The sequence below is a fragment of the Zootoca vivipara genome, chromosome 7 (assembly GCF_963506605.1).
Source record: "Zootoca vivipara chromosome 7, rZooViv1.1, whole genome shotgun sequence".
Classification (NCBI taxonomy): Eukaryota; Metazoa; Chordata; class Lepidosauria; order Squamata; family Lacertidae; genus Zootoca; species Zootoca vivipara.
In genome coordinates this window covers 53,641,964-53,656,522 of record NC_083282.1, presented here as the reverse complement: position 1 = coordinate 53,656,522, position 14,559 = coordinate 53,641,964, and the positions used below count along the sequence as shown (strand labels likewise).

At 43.0% G+C, this 14,559-nt stretch overlaps 1 protein-coding gene across 1 annotated transcript; it reads left to right on the top strand.

The window, feature by feature from the left end:
- Positions 1–1,235: 1,235 nt before the first annotated feature.
- Positions 1,236–10,247, top strand: LOC118088822 (acidic mammalian chitinase-like). Its single transcript, XM_035122930.2, has 11 exons — positions 1,236–1,287; positions 2,416–2,445; positions 3,204–3,405; positions 3,804–3,860; positions 3,980–4,145; positions 5,186–5,310; positions 6,677–6,800; positions 7,338–7,523; positions 8,158–8,277; positions 8,451–8,592; positions 9,865–10,247. Exons 1-11 carry the CDS (start codon positions 1,263–1,265, stop codon positions 10,155–10,157), a joined length of 1,470 nt encoding a protein of 489 aa, XP_034978821.1. The 5' UTR covers positions 1,236–1,262; the 3' UTR covers positions 10,158–10,247.
- Positions 10,248–14,559: the final 4,312 nt, after the last annotated feature.

Here is a 14,559-nt window from a genome sequence, read left to right as displayed (position 1 = left end):
AAGACTATTTGAAAAAGAATAAAATAGACATAGAATAATAAGAAAGGGTTTTTGATAGAAACAGGGAGCTGTAGCTTATCAAAATAGATTGGTGTTGAAGGAAAATCGTAATATTTATCATGGTTAAGGATGATTATGGTATAAATATATGGAATCAAAAGTCAAAGAGGAATATGAAGTAGAAATTGCAAAAAGATTAATATAGGATGAAGCGCAGTAAGGAGGAATTGAGGAAGTCAAATATAATGATTAGAGACGAAATTGTGATTATGAAATCCTTGTTTGTGTGTATTTTGTTTTATTTGTGTTTAATTAAAAAATAAAAAAATTTATAAAAATAAAAAAATAAAAGAGGGTAAGATAAATTCACGCAGGGTACAAGCCACACGGATTACGTTCTGCCTCTACTGTTGGAGGTAACATGCCTCTGGATACCAGTTGCTGGGAATCACAAGTGGAGTGTTGTTGCACTCAGGTCCTGCTTATGGACATCTGACTGGCCACTGTGAGAACTGGATGCTGGATTAGAAGGACATTTGCTCTAATCCAGCAGACTCTTCTGCTCCCACCCACTCCAGCCAGCATGATCGGTGGCCAAGGGTGATAGGATCTGTAGTCCAGCATTATTAGGAGGGTCACAGGTTCTACACCTGTGACATAGGAAAGCCTAACAAGAGTTTCTAAGCATAGTTTTGTTAAACCTAGACCAGGGAGGCAGAGAGTATTCCTGGTTGGGAGATCCTTGTCATTTCTAGAGCAGCCCCCTCAAAGAGACAAAATACATGAATAAAAATTATCATTTTTAAAAAACAAAGAGACAAAATACATGCACATAGTTCAGTTTTCCAAGGGAACAATCAGGTAACTGGGACAAATAGCTGAAAGTCCTCAGTAAACAGGTTATATATCTAAGTATTTGTTCTCAATTTATAAGTGCAATCAAAAGCGAATTGGTACAGCAAATATACAGTCCTGACTTCTATATGTTATCATTCAATTAATGGGACTTAAACACTGCAATCTAATTCCACCAGGATCCCAATAGCACTGGTAAAATAAAAAATACTGATAACCATGTTTTCTTAAGTTTGGTTTTTTAATTGTGTCTTTGTTCTGGTACTGGAATTTGTTGTGTGCCAATAATTTTAGATGAATGTCCCTATCACCTGATGCTTTGATCACAAGGCACTGAACAGGTGGAAGGGCAAGTGCATGGTATAAAAGGAAGAGAGAAACAATGTTAGGTCAGTACAGAGACCAAGATGGCCAAGTTGATGCTTCTTACCGGTAAGTACAAATCTGAAATTCATAAAATGTTGTATCTTTTCTCTACTGGTGGAAGAAACTCATTCTGTAATTCCCATTCTTTACTTTTTCATGCATATTCTAGTATTTAAAAGAGAACAACTTTTAATTAACTGAATGGATTTCAAAATAACTGAGCAGGTTTATTCTATTCTTGCTATTCTATAGCAAAGATTTCATTCACTACCATATTTCCTTACAAAACCAGAAGTGTTGCTTCCCTCCATTCCTTAGTGTGGAGAGAAAGCATTCTTTGTTTGGGATATTTGGAAAGCAGGAATTCCCTCCATTGGAGAATGACCAAAGCTCAGTGGAAAAGCACATGCTTTGCATGTGAAAAGTCCCTGGTTCAATCCCTTGTGCCTCCAGATAAGGTTGGAGGAAATTCCCGGAGACCCAAGTATGTTCCCTGTAATACTGACAACTGAAAATCTTGCAGATTTTTCTTCAGTTGTATCAACCCCTTCTTTCCCCACTATTAATTTCAGTTTTTGAAAATTCCTGCATAATACTTAGCAATGAAGTCCATGGATACCTTTGAGGTACAAATTATGGAAGAAAATTAATTATTCCTCCTCCAAGTAGCATGCAGAGAGTAAATTATACCTCCATCAGAATTTATTTGAAAATTCTAGCAGTTAATGTGCTTTTATTTTAAATCATGTTTGAATAACTATATCATGGGTAGGCAAATTAAGGCCCGAGGGCTGGATCCGGCCCAATCACCTTCTAAATCCGGCCCGCGGACGGTCCGGGAACCAGCATGTTTTTACATGAGTAGAATGTGTGCTTTTATTTAAAATGCATCTCTGGGTTATTTGTGGGGCATAGGAATTTGTTCATTCCCCCAATATATATATATATATATATATATATATAGTCCGGCCCCCCACAAGGTCTGAGGAACAGTGGACTGGCCCCCTGTTGAAAAAGTTTGCTGACCCCTGAACTATATAATATAGGGGCCAATATAAGGCCTAAAACAAACTCTTTTATCAAAACAGAAATTATTTGCCACTCTTTTCAAAGTTAAATAGCACTATCATTTCTAAACAACTCATAAAAGTTTATACATATTTAATTTACCAATGATTCACTTTTTCTTTATAGGTCTGGTGCTCCTGCTGAATGCACAAATAGGTATGGAAAGCAGCTCTTTAAATTAATGTCTAAGTCTCACCTGGCCACTTCCTGTGTTGAAGTGACAGCCTGGGTGATGGGCCATTAAAGAAAACAAAGGAAAGGGGCTCTGTGTGAGACACCATAGATAGTTAGAAGGAAAAAGCCTGAGTTTAGAGTTGAGTTGAAGTGATGTGACCTAGAGGTAAAGCACCACTTGAGAGCAATGTTTTATTTCCATTTGAATCCAAGGGAAAAACAAGAGCCTCTGTGGGTGTTAATGCTATGAACCCCTCCATCACAGGTGCAGGTTGCATATATGTGTAAATAAACCCAATATTATAAAAACACCACATTCTCCACAGTGACGGACTGTGGTCTTTTTAGTGGAGCCCATAGCCTTTTATGGGATTTTGCATTTCTCTAAACGTTGCAACACAGTTCTCAGCTTTCAAAACCATTAAAGGGGATTTTGAAATGCATATTTTGAAAGAAAATATGTTTAGAAAATTAGTGCATTTACATTACACTAAGCTGTACGTGTCTATCTCTAAGAATATTGCAGCAATCCCTCCTAAATATCACAGCAATGAATGCTTTTCTGCACCTACTATAATGACATGCCAAAACTGCAATATATACTACCGGTAAGACCTGGCAGATATATATGTTTTATTATAGCTGAAGAAAATACACACTTGTCTTTCTTCTCCTCACCCTTCAGTCTTGCTTGATTCCATTTAAACTTTTATTATAACCTGTCCTATTTGTCTTGATAGGTTCTGCCTATGTGCTATCATGCTACTTCACCAACTGGGGCCAATACAGACCAGGCCTTGGGAAATACAAGCCCGACAACATTGACCCTTGTCTATGTACTCACCTGATCTATGCCTTTGCTGGGATGCGCAACAATGAGATTGCAACCATTGAATGGAATGACGTCACTCTTTATAAATCTTTCAATGGCTTGAAAAACCAGTGAGTATCCATGAATAATGGTCACCCGCCCTTCCCACATTCTGCTTCTGCCTTGTTTATATGAGGCTCAACTGGAACAGAAAGCACTATTATATGCCTTCCTGCCCAGAGGGATCCAATGGCCAGTGTTGTAACTTAGCTGAACCTAGCACTACATAGAACAAAGAAGGTAGAAAGTTTGAGTACATGTGGAGCTACGGTTTTTCAGCTGATGTTGGGATGCAAACCAATAATAAAAAGTGACTCATTCTAGACTACTTGACAGATCATCTGTCATAAGAAAATGGGGCTCAAGATTATAAAAGCAAACACAAAATGGATACCAAGATGGCACCAACTCGGGACTCCCTGTTCCAGAAATAGGGTAGATTTAATCTCTGCAATCTCTTCCATGACAGGAATGGGGACCTGAAGACTCTTCTGGCAATTGGAGGCTGGAACTTTGGAACAGCACCGTAAGTTGAACGCTTACATACCTTACTTCATCCTAGTAATAGGATGCACATAATAGAGTAATAGAGAGTAATGCACATAATAATTAATTATATTCTACCCTCTTATGGCCACATTACAGATTTACTGCAATGGTTGCCACTCCTGAGACCCGCCAGACCTTCATCAACTCTGTCATCACTTTCTTGCGCCAGTACGAGTTTGATGGGCTGGACTTTGACTGGGAGTACCCTGGCTCTAGAGGCAGCACTCCTCAGGATAAGTCCCTCTTTACTTTATTGGTTAAGGTAAAACCACTGATTATGTTGTTCTTATTTCCCCACCACCACCCAGAAATGGAGAAGCAAGATTGGATAATTTAGCATCAATATCTCTGCCTTTATTCTCCTAACCTAGGGTGGCCAAAACCAAATACTACTGTGGACCACAACACCCACTGCTCCTGACCGGCGTTGACCATTGCTGGCTGAGCTGCTGGGAGTTGTAGTCCACAATAGAGGGCACCATATTGCCTACTGCTTCCCTAAAGTCAAGGAAGGAAGTCACTCTCACCAGCAGAGATGAGCAGCGGTCTCCCATTGCCACAGCAGCATAACAATAATGCTACATAGGGCTACAACATTTATGCTGCTATCCTACACACAACCACCTGGGTGTAAGCCCTACAGAAGATGGTGGGACCTGTTTCTAAGTTAACATGTGTACAGCTGTCCCATTACTCAGTTAATAGGTTTTGTCAATCTTTTAAAACCTTGTTATAAATTAAAAATTCCCTCAGATTGATGGGGTCTTTATTTTTAATATTGTTGTTGTTTAGTCGTTTAGTCGTGTCCAACTCTTCGTGACCCCATGGATCATAGCGCACCAGGCACTCCTGTCTTCCACTGCCTCCCGCATTTTGGTCAAACTCATGTTCATATTTTTAATATAATTATCTACAAAAACCAAAACTTGTGAGCATCATTTTAGAAGAGACAGGCTTTCATCTATCTCACACAGAAGTGGGTGCCTCTTCTAAAACGGTGCTTCTTGTGACAACACCTAAAACAGGAGTGGGGCGACTTGCGGTCCTCCAGTTGTTGGCATAAGCTAGCATGGCCAGTGGTCAGGGATGGTGGTAGACCAACAACATCTGCAGAGCCACAGGTTCCTCACCTCTTACTTTTTTCAATAAATTTTTATTCATAGGCATTTTTTTATAATCAGAAATTGTCACTTTAATGATTTTGTTGACTAAAATTCATAGGATTGGCTCAAAACCCAAACAGTAACAAGTGTGTGGGGCTCTGTCAGAAAATTCACATTTACCTCACTGTTTGCTTTGTAGGAAATGTTGGAAGCCTTTGAGAAGGAAGCCAAACAAGTGAACAGACCCAGACTCATGGTCACTGCTGCTGTTGCTGCTGGTCTTTCCAACATTGAGTCAGGCTACCAGATTCCTGAGCTTGGCCAGTAAGTACAGTATTTTAGGTGCTTAGTATCTCTCTCTCTGGGACACGGGTGGCGCTGTGGGTTAAACCACAGAGCCTAGGGCTTGCCGATCAGAAGGTCGGCGGTTCAAATCCCCGTAACGGGGTGAGCTCCCGTTGCTCGGTCCCAGCTCTTGTAACGCTACAGCAGGAAGGTAAACGGCGTTTCCGTGCGCTGCTCTGGTTCGCCAGAAGCGGCTTTGTCATGCTGGCCACATGACCTGGAAGCTGTATGCCGGCTCTCTCGGCCAATAACGTGAGATGAGCGCTGCATCCCTAGAGTCGGTCATGACTGGACCTAATGGTCAGGGATCCCTTTACCTTTCTTTCTTTCTCTCTCTCTCTCTCTCTCTCTCTCTCTCTCTCTCAATTTAACTTCTGTCATTTGTATATGCATAGGTGAAGATACCCTTACATGTAATGTAATTTTGAATCATCTGATGTGTGTCGCAGGGTCGTCTTAAGCGCCCCTGGCGCCGTGGTGCGCTGGATCCCTCCGGTGCCCTCCCGCCCCGTTTCCCAGCGCGGTGGGTGCCGCACGCAGCGCGGCTGCCACAAGCGCTGCTGCGCAGCGGGCGGGCGGGCAGGCACAGCACGGTTGCCATGGGCGCAGCTGCACGTCGGACTGGCCGGCCAACGGGTGGGCGCAGCTCGTGGCACCCTCCTGGCGGGCCGGCGCCGTGGTGCCCTGCGCCACCTAGCCTGCACGTAGGGCTGGCCCTGGTGTGTCGTATTGTTCATCAGTTGTACACTGTGCATTAAAGTGAAACCAAGCCAGTATGTGTCATTGGTAAAATCACTATGCCAGCATCATCGTCATAGAGGCAGCTGCGGTATTAGCATAGTGTCTGGTTTTAGGAGAACAGTGTGCCTTACAGCCAGTCCTAGTACACAGAGTTACTTCAGGAGACAAGGCAGCCACAGATACTATTTCATCTGTTGATTACTTTAATAAACCACCGAAACATTGATAGTGCTATAGATATTCATCCTGAAGGACAAACCTAAGAAGGTGGGCTAAAAAAAAAAACCAATGATCAAATATTCCAAATATAATCAGTTGAAGTAAAAATAATGATCAGTTTTTAAGAGCAAACTGGGCCTGTGATGGGCTTACACTATGAAACGGCATTTATGGGTCTAATTATACATCAGATGCTATCATATATAGTCAGAAAAAAGAATGGTGGTGCTGCTGCATAGCAGAAAATGGACTATGGTCTAGAGAGGTAATGTTTATTGAAGGTGAGACTACAAAAGCCTTAGAAGCATAGGGTTTATTCAACATATTGCTGATAGTTGCCAAGAAGATGAAGAATTGGACACAGATACATTTATTCTCCTCACAGGTATCTGGACTATTTCCATGTGATGACCTATGACTTCCATGGCTCCTGGGAGAGATACACTGGAGAGAACAGCCCTCTGTACAGAGGTCCTGCAGACACTGGTGGCAACATCTACTTCAATGTTGTAAGTATAAGTTGAAAGTACAGTAGGGCTGGGGGAGACATTTAAAGCTCAATCTGCCTAATTTGCACTTTATTAAGCAACACGTAAACTGAAACATAGCCATCCCTTGAAATCCACACTTTTCTGAATACTGCAGTGCAATTCTTCAGGCAAATAATGTGTCAAAAGTACATATACTAGGGTAAGATGTGCATTAAAAAATAATACGCTAGTGAACGTAACATGCAAAAGGGCATTGTATTAGGGAAAATTGCTTTGCAAAAACAAACAAACATGTGTATAAGGCAAAAGTGCTTACTTTAACAAAAATCATACACTGATACGGAAATGTGGAGAACCAAATTTAAGGGTGGAAAAAGAAGGAACTAAGAGAGAAAACCTGCAACTGGCAGATTCTCTCATCCCAAGCTGGAAGGCTGCTTTTACAGGGTGCTTCAAAGCCTGCCAGGGACTAAACCTAATATATATATATATATATATGAAGAAATTAACATTCCACTTTGCAAGCAGAGAGTAACACATGATTTGCCTTTGTAGGACTATGCCATGAACTACTGGAAGAAGAATGGTGCCCCAGCTGAGAAGCTCATTGTTGGATTCCCAACTTATGGACACACCTTCATCCTCAGCGACCCATCCAACACAGCTGTTGGTGCTCCCACAACAAGCGCTGGGCCTGCTGGACCATATACAAGACAAGCTGGCTTCTGGGCTTACTATGAGGTTTGTTCACTTTACCCACCACAATCCATTAAAACATTTATTCGTGTCACTCAATTTACACTATACAGATGATGAATATAATTCTAAGGATAGGCTAATCAAATAAGAAATCCTACAAAGATCCTACAACTATTTTTTGGCCTAATAGCTTGGAAAATCTGCTGTTTGCACAAAACCAGTGGTGCAAAAAATGTTTCTAAAGCTTAGTAGCTGGTGATTTTTTTCTCGGTGCCAGACAGAAAGCCGGGGGGGGGGATTCCTTCATAGGGACCAAGGGACCATTTTTATATGGATATGACTAGCTAGGGCCCCTGGGTTTTAGCATTTCTGCTCAAGATTATACTGAGATGAAGTAATGTGGCTAAGGCACACTGGTTTGGGGGGGGGGGTAGGCAGGAATTTCAGATAACTGAGGACAAGATAATAACTTTTGTCACTGTGCAACCAACAATACACATTGTGCCTCCTTTTTAAGCCATGGAGGAAATACTTATATGTTTTATGAAGCCTATGCAGATTTGTGCATTGATACTTTCAGTTCACTTCTCTGCACTATGTCTCTGCATTATGAGACAGCAACCAAGACAGAGTCCTGTAATGATTTACAAGATGCCTTTTTTGTTTCCTCTGTTAGATCTGCACCTTCCTGAAGAATGGTGCCACTCAAGCTTGGGATGCTTCGCAAGATGTGCCTTACGCCTACAAGGGAAATGAGTGGCTGGGGTATGACAACATCAAGAGCTTCCAAATCAAGGTATGGTACCAATCTCACAAAAGCATACATTCATTCTGGTGCATTAGAATGTCTTGGTAGGTTCATCAGGAGTTTCGAAATCAAGGTATGAGGACTATGGCTGATGCAATGCCACTAAGTACAGGTTCTCTATATAGTAGATTGACTTGGGCATCTTTCTTGGCATCTGACAGGCTGAGTGGTTGAAGAAGAACAACTTTGCAGGTGCTATGGTTTGGTCTCTTGACTTGGATGACTTCACTGGTACTTTCTGCAACCAAGGCAAATACCCCTTGATCACCACCCTGAAGAACGCCCTTGGACTGCAGAGTGCTAGTAAGTAGCAGCAGCAGGAAAAGCTCTCAAAACGATTGTGAAAGCCAAAGTTCCAGCAAATGTTCATAATGTTAAAAAACAAGTCACTGTTGCTTATTTTAGAACTAACCTCCAAACTGAGGTACCAAGGTCAGCTAAGTCACTTTTAAGCCTGTTTAGAACATGCTTGATACGTTTTTTGATCAATGGTAGCATTTTAAAAGAGAGAGAGAGAGAATGAGAACAATTGGATTTGGAAGGTTTCAAAGGGCAAAAAAAAAAAATGCATTATTAAAGGATGGGGGCAAAACAACCAAGAAGAATTCACCAACAACTATAGAATCAGGGACCAATAAAACTTGGGGAGAAAGGGCTGCTGCAGGCCAGAGTGAAAGAGAAGGTATATTATGGAGATCATATCACTGGCACTGAATGCAGAACCTATGTGTTAATAAGTTAAGAACATTGGAAGCTGCCTTATGCTAGGACAGACTATCAGCCCATCTAGCTCAGTGTCATCTAGACCATAGATCTCAAGGGTATTTCCCATCACCAGGTTCTGGACCCTTTAAACCAAAAATGTCAAAGGTTGAAGCAGGGACCTCCTGCGTGCAAAGCATGCTCTCTACCACTGAGCTGTAGTTCCTGACCTACTCCACAGATAGCCAAGTACTTTAGATTTACAGCCACAGGGACCCTCAAGTTCTGGAAGGATTTGAGTTGGACTGTACAACTCATGACCCACCATCTGTGTATAACAGCCAAGCAGAGGTTGAATTAACCTTCAGTTATTGCTACCTGCTTGGAAATAGAAGAAGAAAAGTTCTCAAAAAACTGCCAGGCCACAGTTTATAGCTAGTGGCCTGCATTCAGCTCAATGGATCACAAATTGTGCAGATCTAGAGTAGAATGAGAAATCAGAGGTCTTTTAAATAAGATTTTAAAAAGCCTTTTCCTTGTGCTCATGACTTATTGGCATAGAGGCAGACAATGTGGTGCCCTCTAGATGTTTAGGATTACAGTTCCCATAATCCCTGACCATTAGCCAGGCTGGCTGGGGCTGATGGGAGCTGCAGATCAGGAGATCTTCTTCTCTACTCACATTGAGGTGGATCACCCACTAGGGAGAAAGTACAAGGCAGGGTTTTTTTTATGGAACAAGCCAAACACATGTCATGTAGGCAGAATCCCTTAAATCATGCTCAGAATGATGTAGAATTCACATTTTGAGTCAGTAGTGGTTATTTGAGAGACAAATCAGCTGAGATGGCTTGCCCTCTGCTTCTCTTCCAGGTTGCAAAGCCCCTTCCAAGCCCATTGAGCCAATCCCACCAGCCCCCAGCGGTGGTGGTGGAAGCTCTGGTGGCAGTTCCAGCAGTGGCTCTGGTGGCAGCCCAAGCAGTGGCTCCGGTGGCAGCCCCAGCAGCGGAGGCAGTGGATTCTGTGCTAGCAGAGCCGGAGGCCTGTACCCAGACCCAACAGACAAGAACAGCTTTTACCACTGTGTGAACGGCAGGACTTACCTGCAGCATTGCCAGACGGGTCTCGTCTTTGATGCCAGCTGCTCCTGCTGCAACTGGGCATGAAGTGATCAGGTTTTAAAAACTCCATAGTCTTCCCAATCCGACATTCCATGTAGCTGCAAAAAGTGAAATAAAATTCAGCAAAACCCATAACTCTTTCCTCTGTGTCAATTTACTTGCATGGCATGCAGGCTTTGCTATTCTTTTCACCTGCTTTTCCTGCTGGTGTTTTATTATGTGGCTAATGTTACCGGTACATAGGAAATGTAGCTCATAATCCAAGGGGAGCTTTCCTGTGATACTGGCTTCCTGGTTGACTGTTGAACCAGTACCCCTAAAACTATGTTATCCAGCCTTTGTTTTTTGTTACTTGCAACATTGTCCCATGTGGGTGGTGGCACCCATGTGGCCTCCATGACACTCACAGTATCATGTGGCCTGCAGAGGCTGCATGTACCTGACCCCCAACAGAGGGGGATCCAAAAACAGGTGACCCTGCATTGCAAAACAACAACAACAACAACAACAAACCTTCAAGGAAATTTACCTTTCACATCAACTATCATTATCTACATTTTATACAAAAAGTATCAAAGCAACTTAAGAAGATAAAGCACAAAAAGATAAAATCAACCAACAGTAAAAAACAACAACCTAACAAACAGTACAGAATACAAAATCTCTAAAATATTCGTCCAACAACACAATAAGACCAGTTCTACCCCATCCCACCAAAAGGTAAGAACCTAACTTAGCTGCCAAAGGCCTGGGTAAATCAAAATGTCATAGCCTGGCACCCAAAAACTGACAATGAGGTGCAATCTGTCATAAAGCAATGTTAAACTATAGCATAAATCAGTGGTTCCCAAAAATTTTTCCCATTGACCACTTGGAAATTACCAGCAATACAAAGTTCCTAATATAGGTGAATCAATATCAATTCATTTTCACAACCCTTTTATATTTTATAGCATCTAGATCTAACATTACACTTTGTAGCCATCTCAGAGGTGTTGCTACCAGAGAAAATAACGGATGCAAAAGTAGAAAATGTAGTGCCAAAGTTAGAAAAGATAGCCTGGCCTTTCACCACAAGGCAAGCCTATCTGTCCACAAGCCCCTACTGACTGACCCTGAAATCCTAAAGTACAGAGCAGATCCCTCTTAGAAAGATATGCTTGGTCCCAGACAATTTATTTTATTGGACAAAGCTTTGTAGATATGCAAACTTTTGAGTTATATAAATTCCCCACCCCAGATTTAACTGTGTTACACAAACTGGCATACTCAGTTGGCCCAAGATGGTTAAAACTGTAGGAGAGGGAAACAACATTGACTTTAGACCTCTAAGCTAGACTGAAGACTTGGATAATGCCTTCCTAGAGCGGATTACCAAACATTCAAAAAGGAAAGATATAGTAGTTATAAGAAACTTCAACTACGTACCCAATATCTGTTGGAACTCAACTCTATCACGAATGTAAGGTCCAACAAATTCCTCCATTGCCTCTCTGACAATTTCATAGAAGCAACAAGAGGCATACCTGCCAAGTCTCCCACAGAAAAATACAGGATTAGCAGCAGCAGCGGCACCGGAAGTTGCACCAGAAGTTGTCCGGCGGCCATCTTGGGGGTGGCCATGTGGCCACATCCAAGATGGCCGCCACCATGTGGCCACCCCTAAGATGGCCGCCGGGCATGCGTAGAAGCTATTTCCAGCACCAGTGGCGGCCATTTTCTGGTGCCCATAGATGGGCAAACCAGCACCAGAAAAATGGCTGCCGGCAGGAGCGGATTTAAGGGAGATTTACGGGAGAGGATCTCAAACGGGAGACCGCCGGGAAATTCTAAGGAAAAACGGGGGTTTCCTGGGGAATACGGGGTACTTGGCAGCTATGTCTTGACAAGAGGATCATCTGTCTTGGATCTGATCCTCACCAACAGGGAGGAACTGATTCACAAAGTGGAAGTACTGGAAACCTTGGGAGGAGGTGATCATATCCTCTTGAGTTTCATGACACAGAGGCAAGAGAAAGCTGAGTGTTGTGTGCCCAGGCACCACACCACCACCCACCCAGTCTTATAGAATACAGTAACCAGGCAGAAAACAGTACTTTGGGTCAAATAAGACCACAACTTTTATTCATTACAGGTGTAAGAGGTTTGGCATAGGCATTGTGTATAACCATTGACTTCGGGCCTGCCTAGCAGAAGTAAAAGGTAAAGGTAAAGGGACCCCTGACCATTAGGTCCAGTCGTGACCGACTCTGGGGTTGCGCGCTCATCTCGCATTATTGGCCGAGGGAGCCGGCGTACAGCTTCCAGGTCATGTGGCCAGCATGACAAAGCCGCTTCTGGCAAACCAGAGCAGCACATGGAAACGCCGTTTACCTTCCCGCTGTAGCGGTACCTATTTATCTACTTGCATTTTGACGTGCTTTCGAACTGCTAGGTTGGCAGGAGCTGGGACCAAGCAACGGGAGCTCACCCCGTCACAGGGATTCGAACCGCCGACCTTCTGATCAGCAAGCCCTAGGCTCAGTGGTTTAACCACAGCGCCACCTGGGTCCCTATTGCCTAGCAGAAGTACTGTACCGTAATTCATTTTAGGGTGAACCTGGAAGTAAGAGAGAGGGAGATGGTTTGAACAACACAGGAAGCCAAACTATGGTTTACCAGAACCATACAGAACCCCACACTGGGCAAAATATTCCTGCATTGCAAGGGGTTAGACTAAATGATCCTTGTGTCCCTTCCAATTCTATAATTCACAGAGGAGTTCACATTCACTTTGCTATACCAGATTCTTTTTTACACCTGTACTGAGCTAAGTCAAAATTTAGCTTACTGTGTCATCGGGAATCTAGGTGTCAAGCATGGGGGATTCTCTCCTCCCCCGGTAGCATCTAAGATCAGGGAAGAAACCAAAAAGTTCATATCCGTCATGCATGAGCCAGTCTCCAAGGGAAGTTTGCAGCCAGCTCCCAGTGAAGGAAGGAGCCTGGAAAAGAGAGGGTTAACTGCAAAACAGGAGAATTACAGACAAGAGCCAACTCCCCCACCCTTAGGAATGCCGACTGATAGCAGAGTTGCGGAGAGTCAGCCGGCACCTTGCCAGTGTGCCAGTGAAGGACAAACTGCAGGGACTAGAAACAAAAGCAGCTCAGAGAGCGGGAAAGACCATGGAAGTACACTCTCAGAGAATGAGGAAGAGGTGGGAGCTGACCCCCTTAGCCCAAGGTCTAGGCATATGGGTGGTCTTCAAGACAGAATACATCACAAGCACTGGCAGAGCTTCATGCTTCAGCACCGGGGGCGGGGCGGGGCGCGCCGCCCGGAGGGGCATGGCATGCGTTCCGGGGGCGTGGCACGCCACCCGGATGGGCGTACCACATGTTCCGGGGGCAGGGTGTGGTGTGCGTTCTGCGGGCAGGGCGGGCAGCCGCCCTGCCGCCTTTGGGATTGCGCTTCCCGGGGCGGAACAACCCCAACCCCCCTCCCTTCCTACGCCCCTGGTCACAAGAGGAAGTTCGGCTGTTTCTGGTCTCACCCTCCTTAGAATGGACATCTTTGATTTATGAACGGATCGTTGTGATCGCCGCTCCGGTGAACTCTGTTTTAATTAACTACGCTCATTTGTTATCAAGACTCCTAACAACATTTACAGTTTTATTGAGTCATTGTGGTGCAAGACAAAGAATCCAGTCCTTAACTCTATAGTGACATTGCTCAACTGAATTACTAAACTGAAAACTATGGAGAGACCTGGTCTGAATAGAAATATTGGATTCTTGTCTCATTACACATGCTAAAGTGATTTTTGGTGATCTGCATACTATCCCTTGCTTTTTCCTGTAGGACTAATTGCAGTCGTTAACAATCGTCAATAATAAGAAAAAAAGAAACAAATTAGGACATATTTTGAAAAAATCAAATTGGGATATTATTTGCCTCCAGGAAACCCATATAAATAATAAACACGAAAGAATCTTAAAAAATGATAAATTGGGGAAAGAGTTTATATCTGCAGGTGAAAAAAAGAAGAGAGGAGTGGTGGTATATGTCAAAGGGAAGTGGGAACCAAAGCTAATTTGGAAAGATACAGAGGGAAGGATAATAATGGCCGAAATAAAGGTGGAAGGAGAGTCATGGCTAATTGCAGGGATATATGCACCTAATGGGAGTAAAATGGAATTTTTAAGGAACTAGAAGGGAAATTACTAGAACACATCGATAAGCAAATTTTAGTAATGGGAGATCTAAATGGAGTCTTAAACCCAGAACTAGATAAATCAATAATTAGGAAGAATGAAAAGAGTCGCAAATTACCAAAAAGTTTTGAAGAGATGGTGGGGAATTTAGAATTGATTGACGTTTGGAGATATAGACATCCGATACAAAAAGAATATACATTCTATTCATCTATACATAAATCGGCCACTAGAATAGACGGAATATGGATCTC

Excerpts from the sequence above, each read along its gene's own strand:
- LOC118088822 (XM_035122930.2), top strand. The coding sequence starts at position 1,263 with ATGGCCAAGTTGATGCTTCTTACCG. Across the intron at positions 2,446-3,203 it reads CCTGCTGAATGCACAAATAG|GTTCTGCCTATGTGCTATCA; the intron begins GTATGGAAAGCA and ends TTGTCTTGATAG. Across the intron at positions 8,593-9,864 it reads CCTTGGACTGCAGAGTGCTA|GTTGCAAAGCCCCTTCCAAG; the intron begins GTAAGTAGCAGC and ends CTTCTCTTCCAG.